This window comes from Myripristis murdjan, chromosome 15 (genome assembly GCF_902150065.1).
Source record: "Myripristis murdjan chromosome 15, fMyrMur1.1, whole genome shotgun sequence".
Taxonomy (NCBI): domain Eukaryota; kingdom Metazoa; phylum Chordata; class Actinopteri; order Holocentriformes; family Holocentridae; genus Myripristis; species Myripristis murdjan.
The window spans coordinates 28,880,481-28,905,408 of record NC_043994.1 but is presented as its reverse complement, the minus strand read 5'-3'; the positions used below and the strand labels follow the sequence as shown (position 1 = coordinate 28,905,408).

General features: G+C 39.5%; 1 protein-coding gene across 5 annotated transcripts in view; it reads left to right on the top strand.

Annotated features, from left to right (window-relative positions):
• The first annotated feature begins 1,407 nt into the window (after positions 1–1,407).
• The window catches only part of xpo1b (exportin 1 (CRM1 homolog, yeast) b), a 31,788-nt gene continuing 8,267 nt past the window's right edge, over positions 1,408–24,928 (top strand). The window contains exons 1-19 of one of the 5 annotated variants that reach the window (XM_030070306.1): positions 1,408–1,530; positions 3,464–3,595; positions 3,994–4,095; positions 7,851–7,923; positions 9,370–9,431; positions 10,055–10,099; positions 13,090–13,271; positions 14,131–14,179; positions 14,292–14,411; positions 14,648–14,776; positions 14,868–15,026; positions 15,873–16,070; positions 18,000–18,138; positions 18,640–18,821; positions 19,641–19,797; positions 21,610–21,773; positions 21,960–22,094; positions 23,678–23,861; positions 24,793–24,899. In XM_030070306.1, coding sequence (XP_029926166.1) covers positions 3,470–3,595; positions 3,994–4,095; positions 7,851–7,923; positions 9,370–9,431; positions 10,055–10,099; positions 13,090–13,271; positions 14,131–14,179; positions 14,292–14,411; positions 14,648–14,776; positions 14,868–15,026; positions 15,873–16,070; positions 18,000–18,138; positions 18,640–18,821; positions 19,641–19,797; positions 21,610–21,773; positions 21,960–22,094; positions 23,678–23,861; positions 24,793–24,899 — 2,313 coding nt within the window. In that variant the 5' untranslated portion in view covers positions 1,408–1,530; positions 3,464–3,469. Of the gene's footprint in view, positions 1,801–3,463; positions 3,596–3,993; positions 4,096–6,507; positions 6,566–7,850; positions 7,924–8,805; positions 8,855–9,369; positions 9,432–10,054; positions 10,100–13,089; positions 13,272–14,130; positions 14,180–14,291; positions 14,412–14,647; positions 14,777–14,867; positions 15,027–15,872; positions 16,071–17,999; positions 18,139–18,639; positions 18,822–19,640; positions 19,798–21,609; positions 21,774–21,959; positions 22,095–23,677; positions 23,862–24,792; positions 24,900–24,928 lie in introns of those variants that run through there. The other 4 variants (XM_030070305.1, XM_030070308.1, XM_030070307.1 and 1 more) reach the window with 4 other exon arrangements.

The following is a 24,928-nucleotide window of genomic DNA, read 5'->3' as shown; positions in this document are numbered from 1 at the left end:
GGTAATAGATAACTTACATATATGACTGGAAATTCTGCAGTATATGCTGCTTTGTGGAAAGAAAAAAAAATGCATGATCTTCAGAAACAATTTACTTGGATCTTATTATGATTCACCTGCATCTTAACACATTATGACTTGCATTACACCATGGACATTGCAGCACATTATGAATTGCTGTGACTTTCATAATGTAATTGCACTCATAATATACTTGAGGGTGCGTTTACATTAAGTTATGATGATCGGTGTGCAACACAAAGTATGATCACATTTTTATTTTGCATTCCCACATCAAAGAGCAGTATTAAAACATGAAAGAACATAATGATTTGCTTTTGAACTCAAATACAGGTTATGCACTCCAGCCATGAATGAGATGACACTGCATAAAGAGTAATTCACTTGTCTGAACATTTCAAATTATGTGCATGATCTATATTTGTTTCAGTTTTGCATTATGAGAATCTCAGAAACATAAAGACATGAAGGGCAGTGTTGCTGGGCAAAGCCTCAAACGCCCTTCTAAAAATCCTCTCTGAATGACTTTACTAGGTTGTCTACTGTCTCTACTACACACCAAATCCAGTATTTTTCCATCAAGCAGCGCGCTGGGTCACGTGACGACAGAAAAAAAAAATAAAAAAAAACAAAAACGCTGTCATGTTTGCATCCTCAATTGACAGCTGCGCATAGGGGTGTATTGCTTTCCAATTAGTAAAACGGGTATACTGCAAATAGATTTCTGTGTAGTCGTTGCCATTATTCAGCTCTAATGTCCTCTGTGTGCAATATTTCTCATTCGGGAGACAAATTCTCCTTCAGGTCCATTTTCTAACCCCGTGCGTTCACGATCATGTAACCACTCCCACTCGTGGCTGGTGGAAAATTACCAGCTTACAAGCAACAGGCAAAGGATTGGTAATTGTGGCTTTATCGTGAGCATTCAACACAGCACTGTACGTGAATGAAACACCTATTATTGTTTCCGGAAATATCAAATTCAGAAGTGGCAGAACACACACGAGTGACGCTGTGTAAATAAATGCATAAAACGCCATGACTTTGGCAATCGCCATATTACGTTTTCGGCATTGATACTACAGAGTAGTTAAATGTATTGCAATACATGCATCAGCTCTAAGAGATAGTAATAAAAATAGTGGTGGCCGGGCTATTTGCCATTCTGTTAAGTGGAGTCATCGAAGTCCGTTCTGCATGGGAGTCTGCCCTCTTTTTCTCCACGGGCGGAGTAGTAGCGTGGGCGCTTGAGCGAATTGAAATAAACGGACAGATTATTCAACCAATAGGATAGGGGCTAGGAAGTCTCAATCAAAGACGCGGCCAATCGCAGGGCGGTGTGGGCGTAGCCGCAGTCCAAACTTTCCGCGGCGCCATCGGCTGAAAACTAAACCGAGATGGAATCTCCCAGTCTGAACCGGTTTCAACCGGTTACGAGTTAGTTGCTTGAGAGAGGAGAGGAGGCGCAGGCACACCATCTCCATACCGCCCCGCTGCAAAATTATTTAAGTAAAGAATTAATTTGTGAATCAAGGTTTATTTTGTTTCGTAAAATGTATCGGAGTGACATATTCCTGAGCTTGCCGTGATTGTAGTTTTGGAGTCCACATCTGTGGTTCTTATCAGCCAGACATCACTCATTGCTGGAATTGGAGATAGTCAACGTTTGCAGAGATAGGAAATATTCTTCCAATCTACAGTGATCACAGAATTACTCATTATAATCTTAAATCTTTTTTGGCAAACGCCACTCTTTTCAGTCAGAGCCTCGGACTTTAGGTAGGTAACTGGGTTGCAGTGCAAACCAACCATGCTATAATGACTTGGGTTCACTTCTATACGCTATTACAAAGTATTTTACTTTGGCTGTGTAATATGTAGTTAGTCTTCCATGGTGTTTTTTGAAAATACGTTTTATAATACAAGGGATAACATCAGTGACATGAGCGAATAGCCACCGATAGCTTGCTAGCTAGCATTTAGCACAACGGTAACATTAGTTGCACTTGTAAGGATTAACGTTAGCTAGCCTTTAAGAGAAGCTGCTGTAATAACTAACTTAATGCATATCTCATCGACGGTGCGTCTTCCGAGTGTGGCATTGCAGATAAATAACAAATCCAGCGGCGTTTTGATTAAATCCGTGCCTCTCCCACTACGGCAACATCACTCGTGTGCGTGATGTGAGCGGATGTCAAGTTGATGTTGCTAGGCGCTTAGCAGTAGCCAGCGTTAACTTTATTTTACGGAATATCACGCGTCCATAAAGTAGAATCCGACCAAGTTATGACTGGGAAGAGGACTCCCATCATGTGGCGTTGGCCGGTGTCGTGGCGGGTTGCAAGATAAATTGACAACTCTCGTCTTAACAGTGATGTTGCATTTATGTTTTTATTATGATATACTGTGTAAAACTGATGTGTGCGCGCCATCCGTCCACCGTCTCCTCGGTGGGAGTGGTTGAAGCGTTGCCTGGTTGTCAGGGGGACAGTCTCTAACCTTAACTAGCCTGCTAAAAAAAAAAAAGGGGGGGGGAAAGTTATTGGAAACCTTAATGGCTTAAGTGCTTATCAGCGTTAGCAGTTTTCTGTGAGGCGGTTGCTTGTGCATGCTGTTTGCGTGAGTGGCGTCCATTCATTGTTTCGGTTTGCACAGCCGCCGCTTGCAGCCTCCTCGCGGTCACTGTTTGGAGGAGTGAGCTCTCCTTACTTGCAGATGTAAACAACGTGACGTCGCCTAGTATATCCGGCACGTGGCTCGGTTAACCTTATTATGATCGCGGGTAGTGCTCTTAGAAGAACCTATTGGACCGTTTGGGCTGTCTGCCGATTTTAATTTAGAAACTACTATGAGTGCGCAGTACATTGTTAAGAGGCTTGGTGAAACACATTGCCGTTTGCTTCTTGCATGAGGTGGTAGCTGTTGCAGTTCAGGTTTTGCTTAGTTTGTGGCAGTGCAGCAATAGTGTTATACTTATTTACTATCACCTAAACAAAGCTTTTGTTGAGATATGCGAGTTTATATAGTTCATGTATTGGGAATCAAACCAGAGGGATGAGATAATTCAGTTAAGTTAATTAAGAGATAATTAATTAGGGAATTAATAGCTAAATTGGCTGTGCTACAGGAGTCCCAGGTTTAAATCCTGCCTTCTGACACAGACAGAAATACTATCGTCCATTGCTGCCAAATTGCGCAATATGGCACAGTCTAAAAGAACAATTGACACAGCTTTCTTTTACTTTTTGCACTTATTGGACATTGTTAGGCTTGTGACAACATGAGCATAACTAATTAGAGTGACTGAGCTTCGGTGGGGCGTAGGGAGTGTTTGTAACATGGTCAGCTGTTTGGAATTGTTTCTAAACACACCGTTCACATGACTTTGCCTGTTGAAAGTGTTCTGTGCTTTCACCAACCCCTCCCTCTCCTGTCCTTGCAGAGCTCTATGCCAGCAATTATGACAATGTTAGCAGACCATGCAGCACAGCAGCTGCTGGACTTCAACCAGAAACTGGATATCAACCTGCTGGATAATGTGGTGAACTGTCTATATCATGGGGTGGGACCACAGGTAAGGAATGAAGCAGATAAAAAAATGTTTTATAAGTGCTGTAAGGTATTTTTTTGGATCTGGGTTGTATATATCAGGAGATTACAAAATGAGTACCTTTTGAAACAAATGGGAAAATATATGTAATTTCTGTCAAGGTATTTGTCAGGATTTTTTTCTGCATATTTCAAGTTTACTTTTATCCAACACCTGACCACAAATAGGTTGTCCTGGTCTACTTGTTAAAGGACTATGCCTGGCAGTGACAAATTTACAAAATGGTCAGTGATTGTCACAGCACCACCAACAAGGCTAGAAATGACGATATCCATTTTTGTACAACGTGTGATAGGACCCATCAGGATATATATTTTGTCTTGTATACTTTACGTTTAAGAGCACTCATTTCTGCATTACAGCAACGAATGGCACAAGAGGTGCTGACACACTTGAAAGAGCACCCAGATGCCTGGACAAGAGTGGACACCATACTGGAGTTCTCCCAGAACATGAACACCAAAGTAAGCTTGCTTCAGTCTAGATAACATTGGTGGAAAGACACATCTTTATGCTTTGAGGAAGAGATGTATGGTATCAGAAAAAAAAAAAAAAAAAAAAAAAAAAATCACAACACTAGATCATAGTATGGTCTGGTGAAACATACTGAATGTACAAATGTCATTTGGTAAATTTTTATGTTCATAGCATACAGAGGGCTTTGCTGCATTACAAAAAAGTCCCACCCCACCCTTCATTTGAGGAATTTAGCACTGCTAAATGTCTGAATACAATACAATATGCGTAATAATAAGCATAGCTTAATGTTATGTAAAAGTTATTCATCTTCCCGTCCAGCACTACTCTTTTCAATTCTCACTAATTTTTCCACTGTTGTCTTCCTGCAGCAACTCACTTGCGAGATTTCAAAGTGAGACTGCTCCTTCAGGGAGACTTTGGTTGTTTCATATCAGACACTTATAGTAACAATATGAGCCTGCCAATGGCAAGAACAAGCACTTAGTAAACGTACTTTGACAGGCGCAATTGCCCCCAATATTGCAGCCTGTTTCGCGGCTGCCAGCCGAAGCAGTCTTGCTCAATACTGGACCTGTTCTAAAAATGTTTGTCCCTATTAATCATTTAGACCCCAAATGATGTAAAGATAGCACCCAGGTTTAACAATAGCATAATTACACATTAAATTTCTGTAATTTCCAGTAAGGCTGACTGGTAATTAAGAGAACAAGTGGAACCATTGAAAAGGACTGTAAACACAGACAGAGGACATGTTGACTGTTAGTTATCCAACCAGGTCAACACATCTGCTCATTGATTTGATGGCAAGTTAACTAATCCACCATTGTCAGTTAAAGGAAGCCAAAGAAGGTCACTAACATTATTAAATGGGGAAGTGCAAATTTCTATAGCAGTGGCTGGAGGACAGCAAGTAGTAAACATTGTCATATGTATGTATGTTTTACTGCCAAGAGCTCCTCCCTTGGTTTGTTCCTATTGGGATGATGTTCATCAACTGAAAATAGCCCCTTCTTTGTCTTTTGTCTTAAAACTACATCACTGAGTTTTTACACTTCTTGATTGTGCACTGTATTATCCATCAGTGTGAGTAGCTGAAGCATTTATAGTCCACTTTGCACTTGGAAGCATTTAGACATGTCTCTTAACCAGAGATGTTATTTTGCATCATTGTGTTTACAATAGATTCTGCTGTGTTGGATTGCGAAGTCATCATTTACTCCACTCTGTTTTCTTGTTTTTTCTTAAATCAGATCTGTATTGCATTCTTGGTAGCATTAAAACATTTTTAAAAAAGCTTTGAAATAGACTTTCTGGAAAGAAACTCTGCAGAAACCCTGTTACAGTACCCTGGATGTGCACACACTGTGAGAGCATGTGGTCCCTGTTGAAACCAAACACTGAGTCCTAGTGGTGTTAGTGCCATGCTGTACCCTTTGAGCTATGCAGGACCTCCTTCCTTTTGATAAAATAAATTCTGCTGGAACCTAACAGAGGGACAGTGAACTTTGCGTGTAAACTCCTTGTGGTATTGATCTAATCTAAATCACAAACAGGCCTTTTAAGGTTTTGCCTTGTTGGATTTGGATGGGAATGTATTTCTTTCATTTCAACCATTATTATTGAACCTACAAGTCCCATCATTTAAAATTTTGGACCAATTTTCAGTCTTGAAATGAAGTCTCTGTAGGCCTTTATTTTCCCACTTCTTTCATCTGTTATATGAGAGGTCCTTAATTTAGGATCCTGTCCCCAGTGTCTGCAGTTAAATGCTCATGGTGCCCCTCCCCTGCACCGATACAGCTGATAAAGCAAACTGCCTGTGAACAGTGAACCCAGTGGTTCAGTCTTCAATAGCAGTCAGGGATTCTCACAACTGTATTCACAAAGCAAAAAAAAAAACTGGCAATATTATTTAATATTAGTGAGCCGCATTCATTGTCAAGTCACAGTATAATGCCCTGCCATGGAAAGTGTATGTACTTCAGTATGAAATAATGAGAGTGCAATGCATCTAAGACTTCCTCAAAGTGTTGATGACATTTGCCTTTTTCTTTTTTGCTTGCCTGTAAGATTGCTTTTAACACTTACATTTCATTACTAATGTCTGAGTTCATCTACCAACAGTATTTGTTGTAGTTTTAAATTTGTAATTTGCCAAAAAATGAGGGCATTAGAGGAAAAGAGGAAAAAAAGGTAAACACCTTGAATTCTGTATTCACCTTGTTTCTTTTGTTTTTAAAAGTGCATAATTTAAAAGCACTTTAAGAACATTTGGCTTTGTTCTTTATCATTTCAATAATGATAACATGTGAAGAAATGTAATTAATTCAAGCTGTGACTATTTGATATTAATCATAATGTTCCGTTATGTTTATGGCTTGTAATAGGAAGAAAAGGGGTGTGTCATCCTGTGCATCTTGACACAGCTAGGCTTTGACGGCAGGCCTCCACAAGGTCTACCCTTTTTAAATTCCCTTTGACTGAATTCTGTTCATCCGTTTCTATTGCATCTGTTTCATTGGACAGAGGGAGGGTGCAGGCTGCAGTCAGGAGGACCGATTGTAGAAAGACCTTCTACTGACGACTCTTATTTCACCTGTAGGGATCATGGCTCTACCCCCACCCCTCTTTATAGTGCATCTTCCTCCTTACTCCCCTCCCCTCTTTTTTCTCCTTAAAACTTCAGCCAAAACCTTTTAATGATGTACTTTTGGCAGCAAAGAAAAGTTGCAAGGCATTTGGCAGTTCACCTGCCGATAGCTTCTCTCTTTCTACCTCTTGTGGTGTTTTTGTGTACAGCGTGGCAATTAAAGGTGAAACAGAAACTCTCCAGAAATTGTTTATTGTGCTACAAATGACACCTGTTATTTGTGTGCAGCCAGTGTGCCAGTTAGGGGATTTCACCTTTAATCTTCCCAGCATCCATTGTTTGTAGCAAATTATTGACCTGACCCCCCACCCCCACCTCCTGCTTTAATAACATCCTCTAATGCATCTCATTCATTGTTTTGTTTTGTTTTTTTAAATCATTGTAATCTTGAATCGATGATCCCTACAGTTGAAACAGTTGAAGTAACAGTAGATAAATAAGTGCACTGACTTATGAAAATAATTTTAAAAATCTTTGTTTTCATAGTTGGCTATAGAGCACTCAAGGATTAACATAGGGCTTAACCTGTGGTTGGTCTTGCTGTTCCTTACAAGACACACCAGTTAAAGGGGACATCAGGACTTACTCTAATTAGGCACACCCTGTGTTGGACATGATTTGGATTGAACCATGATCTCTGTTTGAGAATAAGGAAAACTTGAGTCTTACAATTTCTCTATACTTGGTAGAGAAACACATAATGTGTAGACAGTGTTATATCTTCAAGACCATTAGACTCAGCCTCGGAGCAATTAGAGCCGAGATATATTAACTGATTGTTTTATCTGTCTACTGTCTTTTGCTTTCTGGTGTGATGCTGGAAGAAACAGCAGGACTTCTGCAGTGTTCCAGCTTATTGCTTGTAGAGATTTAAAAAAGGAACTAAATATGAATGCTCTGCATACTACAAAAACTGCATGAAGGATATGGTTCAGTCCAGTCCAATTTAGACATGAAAGAAGCTATTACAGACTGGTCCAGTTCATAGCCAAACCGTTTTTTGGTTTGTATTAAAAATGCACAATGCCTGTTACTCAGTGTTATTGTAACGGTGTGTTTCTAATGCTGCTCTGTCATTGCACATTACAGTACTATGCTCTTCAGATTCTGGAAACGGTTATCAAAACAAGATGGAAGATTCTTCCCAGAAATCAATGTGAAGGTAAGTTCTTTCATTGTGGCACACTTGTGCTTGATACCAATCACAAGATGCTTGAATTGTGGCAGTATTAGCCCCTCCTTATAACTGTTGTGACGTGCCGTTGCCAAGTTGAGCAGTATTCCCCCACTAAGCATGCTGGTTTGTTTTCTGCTTCGCTGGCTCCCACTGGCCGCTGCAGAATGGTTGGATTCTGCACTGTAGCAGTTTTCTAAGAGAGGAAACAACCAAAATACGCCAATACTGATTTCAAAGCTGGGTGAATGGCATCTTTGGGGAAGTAGGGGAACACTGGTTTAAGTTGTTGTCTCTCTGCTTGCTTACCTTGCTGAAAAATGTCAAATCAAGTTTCTGTTTGGAAAAATGGCAGGTTGTTATGGACATTGTCTGAGGTAGTTAAAAAGTAAATTCAGTTTTTAAAGGATAAGATAATGGGATAGGAATGACCTGAGTTTGCTCAATACATACAGTATATTTCAGTTTTATATAGCTTTGATAAAAATAAAAGGTTTAAGGTATTTGAATCCTCTTAGGACAATTTTGTTGCCTTATTTCCAGTTCTGATCCATCCCATTTCAACATTTTTATTTATTTATTTATTTATTTATTTTTTAACCAAAATTTATTGTCCTTTGTTGCCACCTACTGATTTAAGACCTTCTTTGCACTTTTCAGCAATATGAGAATTTTAAAGACAGTGGGACAAAATAGGTTTATAGTTTTAATTCAAAATTTTGATTATTATCTTAAAGATTTTACCTTGGGCAATTAACCGGTAATTATGTTTTTTTTTTTCTTTTTCAAATTAGTTGATTTTGTACCCCCTCTTTTTTTTCCTCAATTTTTTTTTTCATTGACCTAAGACTTCCCCACTTCTGACCGTAGATGCCTGACTTTTGTTCACGTGGCAAACCCAGTGCAGGGCGACCGGCAAGTATGTCTTTTCCCCCCTTGTGTCAGAGTATTGCCTTGTTTCCGGCTCGCCCACTACACCCTACCACATAATATGCTCAGACTTCAGTACAGCAACAACCTAGAAAAAAATAGGAGGGAGCTGAAAACACAATTTTCAAGGGGCTTTGCTCACAATGAGGAGCTTGACTTTGCCTTTGAAAACATTTGGGGAACTGTAACTTCCACTGAAATATTTGAAATCCTTTCGTTGACTGCTCTGCAGAAATTCAGTGGCAGTTGCAATCCACATTCATGTATCTACCAACTGGAATTGCAAGAATATATATAAATATATATGGAGAAGTGTACCTGTTTTTAGACTACTAATATACTGGGATAGGATTGGCAGATTAGGCTAGTTCTGTGCCTATAGACTGTATTAGGGTCATTGAGTAATGTGGTTCAGGCAACTCATTTCAGGATGTGTTTAGTTTTTAATGTTTTCTTGGTGCAGACTAACAGTGTCACTCTCCTGGTGTCTTTGTTTACTTGCAGGTATTAAAAAGTATGTTGTTGGTCTCATTATCAAGACTTCATCGGATGCAACAAATGTAGAGGTGAGTTGAACTTTTGAATTGAAATCAAAATTAAATCAAGATTTGGGGAGGATTGTAGTAGCACACTAATGCTAGGCCTGCACTTGATACCATGGAAGTTCACAATGATAACATTAATGATTAAGTTAATTAATTTGTTTAATAAAATTAATTAGCCAGAATTGTAAATATCATGAAAAACATGTTTTGGCAATGATGTGTGCTGAAGATTTTTACTCATGCTTGACCTTGATAAACAGAGTTGTCAGTGCACTGTACTTCTTTCACTGTTTAATTACTGTAGTTTGGGAAATTGGTTGATGTCATCAGTATATAGTATGCTGTTGTATTGTCTTTTTAATGTGATTGCCATATTTTCATTTCACTTATAGATCCTGAACATGTTTTTTCCATGATCTAAATACATTTCAGACAAAAAGATGCTGCTGCACCTTGCTAGCTGACAGGATTATTTAAATAGGTTGCTTGAAGGCACTGGCCGTCTGGTTAATGTTTTAATTAGAATTAAAGTCATGAGGTTTGATGTGAAATAATTTAAGGTGTTTGACAGGTATAAGGACATTGTGAAACAGTTTCTTGATTGTATAACATATTAATTTCTGCCTTATTCATTTTACTTCTAGAAAGAAAAGGTGTACATTGGAAAGCTGAACATGATCCTTGTTCAGGTAAGGCTTGAATATAATTGATCAATATAAGAATTTTGTTACAAAATTCAACAATCAACAATTTCCAGTATCCAGAGTTTGGAACCCTCTTCTTGAGATATTGAGTGACACCCACATCCAGAACAGACACAATGCATTACCATTTGAAAACAGAACAGAACTCTTGATGTATGAATCACATAGACATGCTTTTGGTTTTAGTTTAAGGGTGGTCTGAAACTGATTCAGTTAGAGCATTTATTTACAATCACTTGATGGATATAAGAACCTTGTCATGCCAAATTGTTGGAGTCAGTCTTGACAGGGCACAGGAATTGTTCACACATTCAGCAGGACTACAGAGGAAAACTTTTTATTGCAAACTGCAAGGGACATTGCATCAATCTTCTTGCAAACTGCTATAAATTTTGGTCTCAGCACAGACATGTAGTGCAGTTTCAACCAAATGTCTGAGTCAAAGTGTTGTAAATACAACAGAGTTGGGAATTCTGCCCTAACTTTACCAGTTCTAGCCAGTTTAGACAGGCAGCTCAGATTTACCCAAGGACAGTGGAAAACTACTGACTATGGAAGAGTCCCACTGAAAAGTACTAGGATACTTATCTATATAGAGTTGACAGATTAAAATATCTTCTCTCCTGCTTGAGAGTGAAAGTGTCTTAGTTTCATATTACAGGCCATTAAGAAAACTGAACACTTGAATCTCCAACAAATTTAGGTGTTTGATTTGCAACACAATGGCTTCTTACTGAGAGGGAACTTCATTCTTAAGAATGAGAGCTGTAGGGGAGGCCACAAGGAAACCTTCTTAGCAGAAACAAGAGTTTCAGTAATTACTCATTTAGTAGTTTTGTTTACCCAGCTATGTAGAAAGCAAGTAATGGCTCACAGTAGAGGTAGAGTATATCATATTATATACAGATACTTAAAATACGTCAGTCATAACTATCGTTATCCCAGGAAACTGCTGGGTCTCACCAGTGTTTAGCTGTAGAGATTAGGCATTGACCCTGGTGTTAAGTCCCTGGCCACCTTAGTAGAATATTGTCAGTCACTGAGTTGTGCATTAGAGTATGAGATCTTGAGATCTTCGCTATAATTGGCACAGTGAAAGCACCCGCTACTTCCATAACCAGGTTAAGCCCTGCATGTGGAGCCTTCACTCTCCATCTCTTAACAGAGAACAGAAGAGACTTATTTGTAGCACATCATTTTCAGATTTTGAATTGTGTCATTGCGTTGAAAGTGAATAGACCCTCCCAATTGTGTGTGCATGCATGTGTGTGAGAAGGAGAGGGAGAGAGACTGACTACATGAGTGACTTTGCATTAATGCCAATGAGAATGAGTCACTCCCTGCGTCAGCTGAGCTAACATTGTTTTGGCCTTCAGGGATCAGCCCCTGTGGATCTCCAGATTCAAGAGTGTGTGTGCTTGCAAAATGTTTGTCTATGTGTACATCTGTGTTACATTTGTGAATGCCTCTATGCTATGCTATTAAGACTTCACCAACAGAGGGTGCGTCTCATTTTTGATCAGTTGAGACAGGAGAAAGTTAATAGAAATGACAGGTTCAGTAAGACAACTTAAATTGCATAATACATAAAGTGTAGAATTTTTGACTTCCTTCAGCCTTTGAATAAAGTGTGCTGATGAACAGCATAAAATCTAAGGTGCCGTTAGATGTATGCCCTTAACATATGTAATGTTACCTGTGGGGATCTCTTAAGCCACTAGCAAGCTACCATTTTGCAATTGGGAGGAGATGCACTGACCATGCATGTCCTACATAAGATATCCTGAAAATAGACTAAATTACTCATATTTTTTGTTTCACTGCTGATTTTTATTTTTCATATGGAAGAAAAACAATTGCCCCACCTAACTTGACACAGTCGTGTTTTTCTGCTGATCATATGAGTGCATAAAAGGGAAGTGGATATTTACTGAAGTCATTTGACATTGGTCTGTGTACCATATGCCTGAGTAAATACATTTTTTTATACTTGAAGTTAAACAGCTGATAAATTTGTTCATTTATCATATGTTTATTGCTTCCCCAAAAAAGACAAATTCTTTGAGTTTCTTTGTACACGTCGTATTCATTGGGCTAGTTCTGCTGTAACGAAGAATACTGAAATTGTCAAAGCAAAGGCAGTCTTTCATAGAATCAAAGTGAGAAATCCCAGCCATTTACAGAACTAACCCTTGATTTTTACTGGTCATGGTTGCGACGCATCAGTGAAGTGGGGTGGAGCGCAGCATGGCAGTTTTTTATCTGCTACACCAACAGTGGTGTGCTGAGAGTGCAAGCAGTGTTAACAAAGATATTTTTCAGTGAGGATTTCAAGCTTGGGACTTGGAATTGGAAACAGCTTAGGCTGTATAAAAACTGAGTACTAAATTCATGTTGTCACTGTCGATTAAAGTTGGCTTATATTGGAGCAGATGAACCACCAGGGCCTTTGTTCATTTGGTAGAGCACGTGCCACTTACAGTGTTGTGTCCTTGCCGCAGCAGCCTGGGTTTGATTACGGCTGGAGCTGCATGTCGTCCACTCTCTCTCCTGCCTTTCCTGTCTTTCCCCATTGGTGCTGTCAAAATAAAGCAAAATGCCAAAAAATAATTTCAAATATTGTCTTACATTAATATACATAAAAAAAAAAAACCTAACCACAGTGCACTGCTGCCTTGCATTGCTTCTGGTACAGTGAAGTATTCTATTTTTATTGATTGGTTGATTGATGATTGAACAGATTATAGTAATTTTTTACACCATTCTGTATTTTTTATTTATTATAGGGCCATATAGTAACAACAGAGGGGGAAAAAAAAGCAGCAGACGCATCTATGTATGTTCCTGATGTATTTCCCCCATAAGGAGTTGATAAATTGATATTGTCAAACGTGTGTCTCTTCTGGTCCATAGAAATGTGAAAAGCAACACTGTATAGCCATGTAACCCCAATGTCTGTTCCCCTCTGTCTTTAGATCCTGAAGCAGGAGTGGCCGAAGCATTGGCCTACCTTCATCAGTGACATTGTGGGGGCAAGCCGTACTAGTGAGAGCCTTTGTCAGAACAACATGATTATCCTCAAACTGCTCAGTGAAGAGGTCTTTGACTTCTCCAGTGGCCAGATGACTCAAGTCAAGGCCAAGCACCTCAAAGACAGGTCAGCTTGATGCACTAATGGAACACTAGAACCAGAATCACTTTAATGGTCAGTTATAGTAAAAGCATACACTACTGGTTATTGCTCCAGCTTGTGCAGCATAAACAGGTTTTTGGAGCCGAATGATTGCACTTCAGGTTCAGTAGCCCAAAATTTCCCTTTTTATCTCCTTTATTTTCCTCAACATTTTATTTCATTTTCAGTGGTAAAAAGATGGTCTTGTTAAGCACTGTGGCACTGTGGGTGGAGCTTATCCACTGTGCTCTTGATGGTTCAGTGAAATTGGACATGGCTATCTATCCATCTATTTTCCATACCCAGTTATTCCTATTTGGAGTTACGGGGGGGGGGACTAAATCATGACATACTGAGACACAAGGACAAGGGGATCTTGCAAGATTCTACACTAGGACGGAGCAGTATATTGATATTATACCAATATCCTTATATGAGAAAGGCTATAATCTGGGATTTTGGATATCAGAATATTTTGACATGCCATAAGTGTTGTCTTTTAGTATTAAAGACTGCAACACAGAAAAAAGATACAGTTTTTTGAACTTATTAGACTGTTGTAGCTGTTTTGTTATTTGCCTCTACCTGCTGATTGTTTATCAAAACTCTCATTGTGTAAATATCTTTTGAACACACCAGTAGTCTTCCCTACGTCCTTACAAAATCATATATCAGTATCTTGATATTTGATTTTGTCCATATTGCCCAGCTATACACTACAGACATCTCTGGGAAAGGATATTTTCTTTTGTGATCTCTTTAGATTTCCTGTGTAAAAATGTGTCAGAGATATGTGGCTCTGCTCTTCATAATATGTTTGTATTTGTTTGTTTGTTTCTTTCAGTATGTGCAATGAGTTCTCACAGATATTCCAGCTTTGCCAGTTTGTTATGGTATGTGAATCCTCTCCTCTTCCCTCTTAGCATTATTGTGCAGTCTTTTATAGTTTTTTATGTACCTGGATTTGGCCGTCAGCTGTTTCTTTTGTCGTTGATTCAACCTTAGGAGAATTCCCAGAATGCACCTCTGGTCCACGCCACTTTGGAGACCCTCCTACGTTTTCTCAACTGGATTCCTCTGGGCTACATCTTTGAAACAAAACTCATCAGCACATTGGTGTATAAGGTGTGTATACACAGATGCACACACACCTGTGCCAAATTTGCTGGAATTGTTGGACAGTTGTCTGAGTCAGAATGCTAAAGTGTTTGCAAAACAAAGCCTCCCACATTACTTTGTTAGCAATGCTGAAGAGAAACTCATGCCAATAAAGCTAAAAAATAACCTGGACTGCAACAAATATGGACACAAACTATTTAATAAAACAGTCTTAAACCTAGCTTCTATTTCTGCTTTATCAGTTCTTGAATGTGCCCATGTTCCGCAACGTGACGCTGAAGTGCCTGACAGAAATTGCCGGTGTGAGTGTCAGCCAGTATGAGGAGCAGTTTGTCACCCTCTTCACCCTGACCATGTGTCAGCTCAAACAGGTAGGCATAAATAGTCTCAAAAAAAGGGCAAAGCCAACATTTTTCCTCGTTGTGCACACAGAGATTGATTAGATGATCCATGTCTGTCCAGATGCTGCCTTTGAACACCAACATCCGGCTGGCCTACGCCAATGGGAAGGATGACGAGCAGAATTTCATCCAGAACCTCAGCTTGTTCCTCTGCACTTTCCTCAAGGAGCATGGTCAGCTCATTGAAAAGCGACTCAACCTCAGAGAGACATTAATGGAGGTGAGACTGACGACATTCAGTTTATCAAGGAATTGTGATCTGGAAAGAGCACACCAGTCATTTTTAATGCATGCATGGCATCTGTAATTTGTTGACATTTTTACATTTTTCTTATGGTAGAAAGCCTAGGTTAAAGTTAACTGCTGCCCCAAGAAACAAACACACTCTAAATAAAAAAAAAAAAACATGCATGTGACAGTAGAGTTTATAATACATGTTACAAACTGCTGTTATAAATTACTGCTGTCAGGTGATTTATAGCAAGATGAGCATAATGTAATGTTATTTTAAAGCATTGAACCCAGGCACAGTAAAATAACAATAAAACAGAAGCTTTGCAAAAACCTAATTGAGGGTTTATGTTCGCTATCATTGATGGATGGATAGATAGATGTACTTTTGTGATCCCAAAGGTTATCCAAACCTTGCACTGGAACAATACTAAAAATACGTATCAACAAGCAAGTTGTTTTCTTTTATACTGCATAAAATATAAATGCTTGACAGCAAATGCATTGCTGTGAAGCTAGTATTATGCATCCTGATTTTAATAATTCTGTTGACAGTGTGTAGATGCCACCAGGAAGTATATCACGGAGAGGGTCATCCTAGACAGTGGGCCTAAACTTAAACAAAATACCAGTATTACTCTTTAGTTGCAAATATTAAGATAAAGGGCTCCAAAGAGCAAAATGATTCAGTAAATTCAATAAAACCTCGGATTAGTTTTCACAGTTTGGCATTATTTAGCTATATTAAGCAAAAGGACACCAAAGAATATTTACATCACACCCATTTGATAGTTGCTACTTCTCTGATCTCACTCTTCCCTTGGTCTTCTTTCAGGCACTCCATTACATGCTGTTGGTGTCCGAGGTGGAAGAGACGGAGATATTCAAAATTTGTCTAGAGTACTGGAACCACTTAGCAGCTGAGCTCTACAGAGAGAGTCCCTTCTCTACCTCCACCTCTCCTCTGCTCTCTGGAAACCAGCACTTTGACGTTCCACCACGCCGACAGCTCTACCTTCCTGTCCTCTCCAAGGTAGATGGATTTTTTTTCCCCAGATCAGTTCTTTATAGACACAGGTGTAACACCGTACACATGCATTTCTATGAGTGCAGGGTTCCTGCAGCCACCAAGGTGCTGAACCCCAGTGTTTGCAGACACAGTAGTTGTAGTGCAAGCCATGATGGCTGTAATGGTTCATGTATTTATTTTGTGTTTGTTTGGTACATATTTGCAGGGTAGTGTAAGCTGTTAATGCAAGGCAGAATATATATATATATATATATATGTGTGTGTGTGTGTCTGTGTGTCTGTGTGTGTGTGTTCAGTACCAATATAGGCTTCGCTTACAGAATGTAGCTGTTTCGTCCAATTACAAATTGATTTATGATCCAAATGACAAAACAATAACACACCCTTCCAAACAGCTCAGTGTGTTTAGGAAGTAAACACATTCTTATGCAGTCACATCAACCCATGGAAGTAGCATTGCTTGTTTAGCCTGTTGACCCTGTTGGAATAAAAGTGAACGTCATGATCATGACTTATTCTGCCTGTCAAGTTACTTTCGATATTTTTGCAAGAGACCTCTGCCTGACTAAATGCACATCACACGACAGCAGACAGCAACAGCAAAGTTAAGGTTAGCTAGTGTTAGCATTAGCTCAGCACAGTCTCTGAGCAGTGGCAATGGAGCAGCAGAAACAAGATGTTTTTATAAAGCAGCAGAAGTAGCAACTATCAAATGGGTGTGATGTAAAAACCCACAGGTCTGTAATGGGCACAAACAAATTGGGTAAGCAATTTATAAGTAACCTAGCTTGCTAATTGTTGGTTTTGATGACCTGGTATTTGTGTTGTCTTGTTGGAGATGTTATCAGAAATAGGCAACACCAGCATTGCTCTCTATAGTGTGCACAGATTGACTAGTGGAGTTTTGGCAGGCAGCTGTCCTAATACCTAATTTTTTTGTCCTTACAAGTGGCATGACATTATATAGATGTTACAGTGTTTGAACTCATATGGGGATAAAACAGATAAAGAAATAGTTCACCTAAACACAAAAATATTTTCATTAAGTCTGAATTTCAGCTTTAGAAGTCTTAGAAATGTCTGTGTGCTTTGTTCCTGTTAGAAATTAGCCAAGGCCCATGTTCTGATAAGTACAGTACTTTGTTTTGATTGGGATTCATTTATTTTAAGTTAATTTAATTAAATTGATAGTATTTCCAGACACTTTGATGTAGTAGTCATGTCACTGTTTGAAATAAATACTCTGTCTTGATATAAGGGTTCAACTGAGCACTCTGCATCAAATACTTCGAACTTGCACTGTTGTAGCTAAATTTATGAATGCAAATATTTCTGTAAAGGAAAAAAATCAGACTTAAAACAAGACAGTGATGGTTGAAAAGACGGGTGTTTAGAGATGCAAAAGTAATTCAGTTTGAGACACCCATAAAGTATTTAAGCTAGCGGGCATGCCAAATTCAGTTGGCACAGTCCAGCAACAGGTGGTTACCAAGCACTTGCCAAGAAAGTTGCTAGTTACAAAAAGACTATCTTGCTGAAAGCCTGCAAAGTACAAATAGTATTGTGCTTCAGATAACATGACTTAACAGCTGTTTTTTTTTTTGTTTGTTTGTTTTTTTGTGTTTTTTTTTTCTGGTGCTTTGTAATTGTCTTTGATAATGCACACTACATTGTGCACATATTAAAAAATTATGCACACACGTGCATTATTGCTTTACATTTTACATTTTATGCTGACACTGAAATTCCAGTGCTTGCATTTAAATGAATATATATAGAAGTGGTCAGCACTGTCAAAATACTATGCTTCATACAGTTATACCATAGGCACAGTTGTGAACCAGTTCTTAGAAAGGTGTGTGTGAGAGAGAAACAAGTAAGAGTGTTGTTAGCTATGTGTGTGTGCTGACAAGCGTTTATCCCCTGTGGCAGGTGCGGCTGCTGATGGTGAGTCGGATGGCCAAACCAGAGGAGGTGTTAGTGGTGGAGAATGACCAGGGGGAGGTCGTCAGAGAGTTCATGAAGGACACTGACTCCATCAACCTCTACAAGAACATGAGGGAAACCCTCGGTACGGTTCCATTTCCTAATCTCATGCCCACTGTCAGTACTGTCCTTTGCCTTTGTGTCGTTGTTCTGGGCGGGTCAAGATTAGTCATAACCAAACACCAACAGTGCATGACTGACAAATAGTCTTTTAGTGCATGCTTTCTTTTGTCCTTTAAGTTATACTTTATACATTTGGGTACAAATTAGAACCCACTCAATTATTTGACATGAAACACTCACTGTTCACAGATCTTCCACATAGTAACAGAAATAACTGCTACAGTGTTATGCAGATATTGTCGGGATATATTAATACTTCTCCTCACGCTGTCTGGGAGCCATAGCTTTGACCTTTTGTACTCTGAATCAGTTAGCTGGTGAAAATTTCTCTTGGGACAAAGAGGTTCCTTGTCACTGTCTTTGTCACAGGTTTTTATTTTGTTGGCTAGCCCCTCAGTCATTGTACACTGACTGATCATAGGATAAATGTAATAACAAATTAACTTGGTCTGCCATCCTGCAGTGTACCTGACTCACTTGGATTATGCGGATACAGAGCGTATCATGACAGAAAAGCTCCATAATCAGGTGAATGGTACTGAGTGGTCCTGGAAGAACCTGAACACATTGTGCTGGGCCATCGGATCCATCAGTGGGGCCATGCATGAGGAGGACGAAAAGAGATTCCTTGTCACTGTCATCAAGGTATACTAAACACTGGTCTCACAAAGGTCTTCCTGTTCCAGGAGCATTAGTTAATTGAGATGGAAATAATACCAAGCTTTCTTCAGCATCAAAGCAAGAATCAACATTTTAGAGATGTTTTGGTGATATTTCTCTATACACCATGCTTGTTTTTCCTCAACATGTCAGACTGCTAAACAGCTCATTGGTTTGGATCCAGTAACATTCACTGACTCTCCCTCATTTGTTTACCTGACTTTTTGCAAATTTGCCAGTGTCTAAAACACTACTTATAGAGAGTAATAGTAGTCTATATATGCTTCGTCAAAGCTGCTCAGTTTTAGTATGAGAGTAACTGCAATTTGTGTCTCCCAAGCTTTTGCGAATTAGATCATGTGAACTTTGATATCACTTAAAATTTGAGGATTTTTAAAAGCCATTGTATTTAGCATTAATGCTGATCCTTCTTACGGGTCAAAATTATAAACAATCCATTGAAAAACCCTGCTTAGTCTGCCTGTTAATACTGCAAGTGTATTATGGTTTCATAACTCATTGACTTGCCTATGTGTTGTTAACAATGCCAAAATGCAGACGCCTAGTGCCAGCTTCTCAGAAACAAAAACTCTAAACATTTGATAAGGGGTCAATAGGACAGACTGTTGAACCAGATCAACACTTTTATTCATCATTTCTTTGTCTCTCATCGGCCATAACAGAATTACAGGGTAATGTAACAGGAAGAGAAGAGAGGACAGATTTAATATCTGTTTTTATCAGCATTAAATTTTTATTCATTGGTGTTTTTGGGACAATGTTTTGACTGACTGTTTGTTTCAGGATCTGCTGGGTCTGTGCGAGCAAAAGAGGGGGAAGGACAACAAGGCCATTATAGCCTCCAACATCATGTACATCGTAGGCCAGTATCCTCGCTTCCTCAGAGCCCACTGGAAGTTCCTCAAGACCGTTGTCAACAAGCTCTTTGAGTTCATGCACGGTGAGAGATGAGTGTAAAAGAACTCTGATATATTGATTTCAATTTGGAATCTCAACTGCATTGATTAGAGGATTTTTAATTCATTACTATTGAATACTATGTGAATTTCCTGCGGGATGAATAAAGTATCTATCTATCTATCTATCTAATAATGTATTTTTAATTCAGGAACTGATTACGTTGAATCCACTTTGACATGATTCTGGTCCTATTCCTCTGTCCCTCATGTAAAATGAATTTCATGATTCAAAGTGAACGAAGTGAATCAAACTGGCCAGTTAGAGTTCAGTAGGGAGTGATGAAGTTTATGCTGTTTGGAACATAAAGTGTTTTATACATAAATTTTAAATCAAATGCAAAGGCATCAACCACTAACTAGCAAAACAAGTGATACTTGCTGTAGTCATGTTCATTTGCAAAGGTTGGCCATACAGTTTTGATGAGTGGGATCATTTGCATCCATTCAGTTAATGCAAACTGAATATGTTAAGTTACTTAAATAAAACTTATTATTTATTTTAGTACTTTTTAAAAGTATCCAAAGTAATCTGATTGAGGGCAAACAAAGATTTTTTTTTTTAATTTGTTGAATCAGTGATACCTATAGTGAGAGAAGAGACATGTAAGTGGGAGACTTGGATGGTGCAGAGTAAAGGTGAAATAATAGTCAGGTTTGAATTTGCATGACTGTAGTATACTTATCTGGGAATCAGACTACTCCTCAAACTACAGTAGTTTCCAAATGGCAAGGGGATGTAAGGTATCTGTTGGTCGGTGGAGTCTGCTGTTAAGTCCCACATACAGTTTTAGCCATGCTTTGCTGTGATGCTGTGATTATGATTGGTGTTGCTCCTCTCTTTTTCTGTCATCTCCATTCTGATGAACAGACATGCAGCATGTTACCTGTGTTCCATATTCTCAAAGTTTAATTAATAAACTTTCAACTTTCATTAGGTATTGTTTGGGCTATCTTGCTATCATTGGTTTGCAACTGGTGGGTTGCAGGTCAATACTGAGTGGACCAGCGGTGTGTCGGAAGAGCAAAAATAATTTTGAAGTGTAATGGATATCTGTGCTTTTATTTTGAAGTACAGTTTCCCTCTGCAGCATGTAAGCAACACTAGCTTTATAGATGGTGCAGCGTGTGGTGAGAGCTCCGCCCTTGCTCAGGGCAGAACTGGTCCAGACAGGTCGGTGACCTGCAGTAGTTTTCGTAGTTGGACTATGTACAGCAGATATGGTTTCATTTCATTATCAGTTGTAATGTTGAAAAGGAAACTAAGCATCCGTTGGTGACCATGTAGAACATATAGCAAAGTTTTTATTCTCTGGAGTGTTGTATTGGCTGTTGTGTGTTTATTGACGACTCAGTAAAGGATTTCTCCAGCAGAAGTTCAGCTGCATGGTCATGGCATTTTTAAACTCTGATCTGAACACGTGAGGAATACCAGATTAACAAAGTGCATGATGCACTGATTAGTTTAATAGAAAAACAGGTGTTTTGAAATGCTAAATTAATCTTTACTTGCTGTTAGCATTTTTTTAAATTTCATTTTATTTCTTTTCATTTATGTCCTAGTTTTTCCCATGCTCTTTTAAAATGTATTCCTTAGACTTAACAAGACAGACCAATTTGCACCCTGAGATAAGACCAGTTGAGAACCACTGTTTTAAGATATACTTAAGGAAAAATCTTTACTTTTTCTTTGTTTGAGCAGAATCTAAGCACCAGCACATCTCACAAATTATATCATGTATGTGTATGTGTGTGTTAGAGCTTCTCATTAAGTGTCTATGTTCTCTCTCCACCAGAGACCCATGATGGTGTACAGGACATGGCATGTGACACTTTCATCAAGATCGCACAGAAATGCAGGCGCCATTTTGTCCAGGTTCAGGTTGGTGAGGTGATGCCCTTCATTGACGAGATCCTCAACAACATCAACACCATCATCTGTGACCTTCAGCCACAGCAGGTCAGCACAGAGATAAACACGCATCGGATTTTGCCTCACTAGAGATTTGTTACAACTTTATAATTTGCAGAGTACAGTGAAGGACACAGCTATTGCCAGAGTTGCAGTAGTCACATAATCATTTCTTTCATATGCTGTGGCCCAGTCTAGTTTGCATGTTGATGAGTTTTCGTCTTGTGAATCCAGGTGCATACCTTCTATGAGGCAGTAGGCTATATGATTGGGGCCCAGACAGACCAGGCGGTTCAGGAGCACCTCATAGAGAAATACATGCTACTGCCCAATCAGGTGTGGGACAGCATCATCCAGCAGGCCACCAAGGTGAGAAACTGGTTTGCTACCATTTGTGATTTAAAAATAAAATAAAAATAAATAAATAAAACTATTTAAAAGAATCACCTGAGTACACTGCTGTCTTGCAGCCTACCTTTTATGTTGGACTTTAGACAGCCAGGGTTTGTCTCAATCGAAGGGCTAGATGACTACTAGGTCACAGCCTACGGTGCCCACGTAGGAGGCGTCCGACGTAGGTGCCGATATCAAGTTTACCGGAACTAAAAGTTTAGTGAATTGGGACGGTGTAGCCTGCGGAGGATTCCTACGTTATTATTATCGAGGCTTCCCGAAGCGCATTGGAGTGATGCAGCGTAAAATGCTGAAGTAGGTTTCGGAGGTGTGTCAGTGAACACCTGTGCATGAAACAAAACGATAAGCAGCTTCAACGCTCTCAAGATGGACAACATTGATTCTGTCGTTTTATGTATTTTATTTTATTTTGGCTTCATGAAGATGCAGAAAATTAAGATAATTGTTACACCTCACAAATTGCAACAGACTATCCCAATTAAAGTAACTGTACACATGGCTACATTGTAACATACCTGATGCGCTGATGGTTGCTATGGAAACATCATGCAAAATGCCTATCTAACTCATCTAACTAAACTTGCATTTACAGGCGTTGTTCGGATACAGTTAACAGCTAAACCGAATCTATGGTGGTAATTATAGGCACGAAAACTTATCAAAACGTCATGATGTAAACATTAAGACGGTCTAAAACATGCTTAATAATTCCAGCAACGGTGGCTGATCCAGAAATTCAACTGGACCGAAAGGTACCCTGGGAAGTAGGCTGTAATGTCGGCCGCGAAGCATCGTGGAGGTGTTTCCTGCAAATTAGTCAAAAATAGGCTGGATCTGTCAGCTGCATTTGCAGGACCCCGTGCGGTAAAATTGAATTGGGACAGCACTTGTCGCGCCGCCGTGACGTAAGCAGCCTACAAATACGACCTAGGTAGCGTACAGCCTTTGAATTGGGACAGAGCCCCAGTGTTTTGGTCAGCCAACCTTTAAAAAGGACATAATGTGCTGTTAAAAGTGCATTTGCAAGCGTTCCAAGTGGTTTTATGTGCTCAAATGGTTCTTTTTTTTAGTTTTAGACCAATGTCTTTTCAGTTTGAGATCCTGGAACAAACTGAGGTATGTGTTTGAAGTAATATAAGCGTGTTGCCTGGTATGTTCGTCCTTATCTGTAGTGGGGATTCAAAGGATGAAGAAACATCAGAGCAGAAAAACATTAATAAGCAGGTTTTTGAAGCCAGTTGAGACTTCTACACTTTGAGGATCTTTTTTTTTTTTTTTCCCCTTACCTCTCTACAGGCTGTTACATACTTCAGTATACTAGACCAGAGACATGAAGAAATGACCTTTGTAGCCAAATTTGATCTCCTTTCATGTCAAATAATATATTTTGATTTTTATAAACAGAAAACACACTATCCATGTGCCCAAGGGGTCAGTTGAAAGGGGTATGTGTGTTTGGAGTCTGACAAGTGAACACAACACCTGTGTTGATGTCTAACCTGCTCCATCCCCTCTGCTGCTCGCATCTTGACCTTCAGAACGTGGACATATTAAAGGATCCAGAGACGGTGAAGCAGCTGGGCAGCATCCTGAAGACCAATGTCAGGGCCTGTAAGGCCGTGGGACACCCGTTTGTCATCCAGCTGGGACGGATTTACCTAGACATGCTCAATGTCTACAAGTGCCTCAGTGAGAATATTTCTGCCGCTATCCAGACAAACGGTAAGGATGGTTTGTGAGTGTAACCCTGACTGCCACACGCAGGCAAAATTTGGTTGTGACTGTATGTCCAGTAATCCTACTAGCCTGTTTGTCACATAGCTGGGCTGTGTTCATGTTTTCTGCTTTGTAAAGTGCCTAAATGAGCCATGTATAAAATGGCTAGTTACAATGCAGATCCACTTGCTAATGTGAATGAATTGAGTGTTTTATGTGTATGTTGGACGGGCTGCTTTGGGAATCTAAGATCCAGCTAGGTTGTCTTATCTCCAACTTTCATTTTTGCTTTTTAGATTGCTCAGTATACCAAGAGATGAACATTTAATCATATTTACATTTTACACTGCCTGCTTCCTTGTCTTGCTCAAAGTAGACAGGTTAGACATTCTGTCCCTAGCATCTCCATTAATAACATTTTGTGGGTGTGTGGATGTGCATTCACTCAAGATCTCCACAACGCTGCAGAGGTCTGACTACACAACCACTGTAAGGTCTGTGCTTTTTGACAGCATTACTGCCTGGACCGGCAGTTACAGCTCTTGTGATAGGATAGCCCTTCACAGAGTGATCCAATGCACTGAACACAGCACCAGGTCAGCCCTGCTGTGCCTGCAGAACATCTACACCTGGGTGCGCAGGTCCACGACAAACCAGATCATTACATCCACCCCCAAACTGCAAACTGTTTCAGTGGCTGTCCTCTGGCAAGTGTTTTTATCTCCATCATGGACAAGGCTGAGAGGCTAAGACGAATCTTCTTCCACTAGGCCATACCGACCACACACACTTAAAAACCTACTTAAAACACATCCTGCACCTATTTCTGCATCCTTTTGCAAAGTGCAGAATGACTAATCAAATCTATCCAAAGCATGAATTGATGACTTTCATTCAGTATATGCATATCTTTGTGTGTTTCCCCTTTGCGTTGCAGGTGAGATGGTGACCAAACAGCCTTTGATCCGGAGTATGAGGACAGTGAAACGAGAGACGCTGAAACTGATCTCAGGCTGGGTCAGCCGATCAAACGATCCACAGATGGTGAGAAACGGCTCTGAAACGCTTAGAAA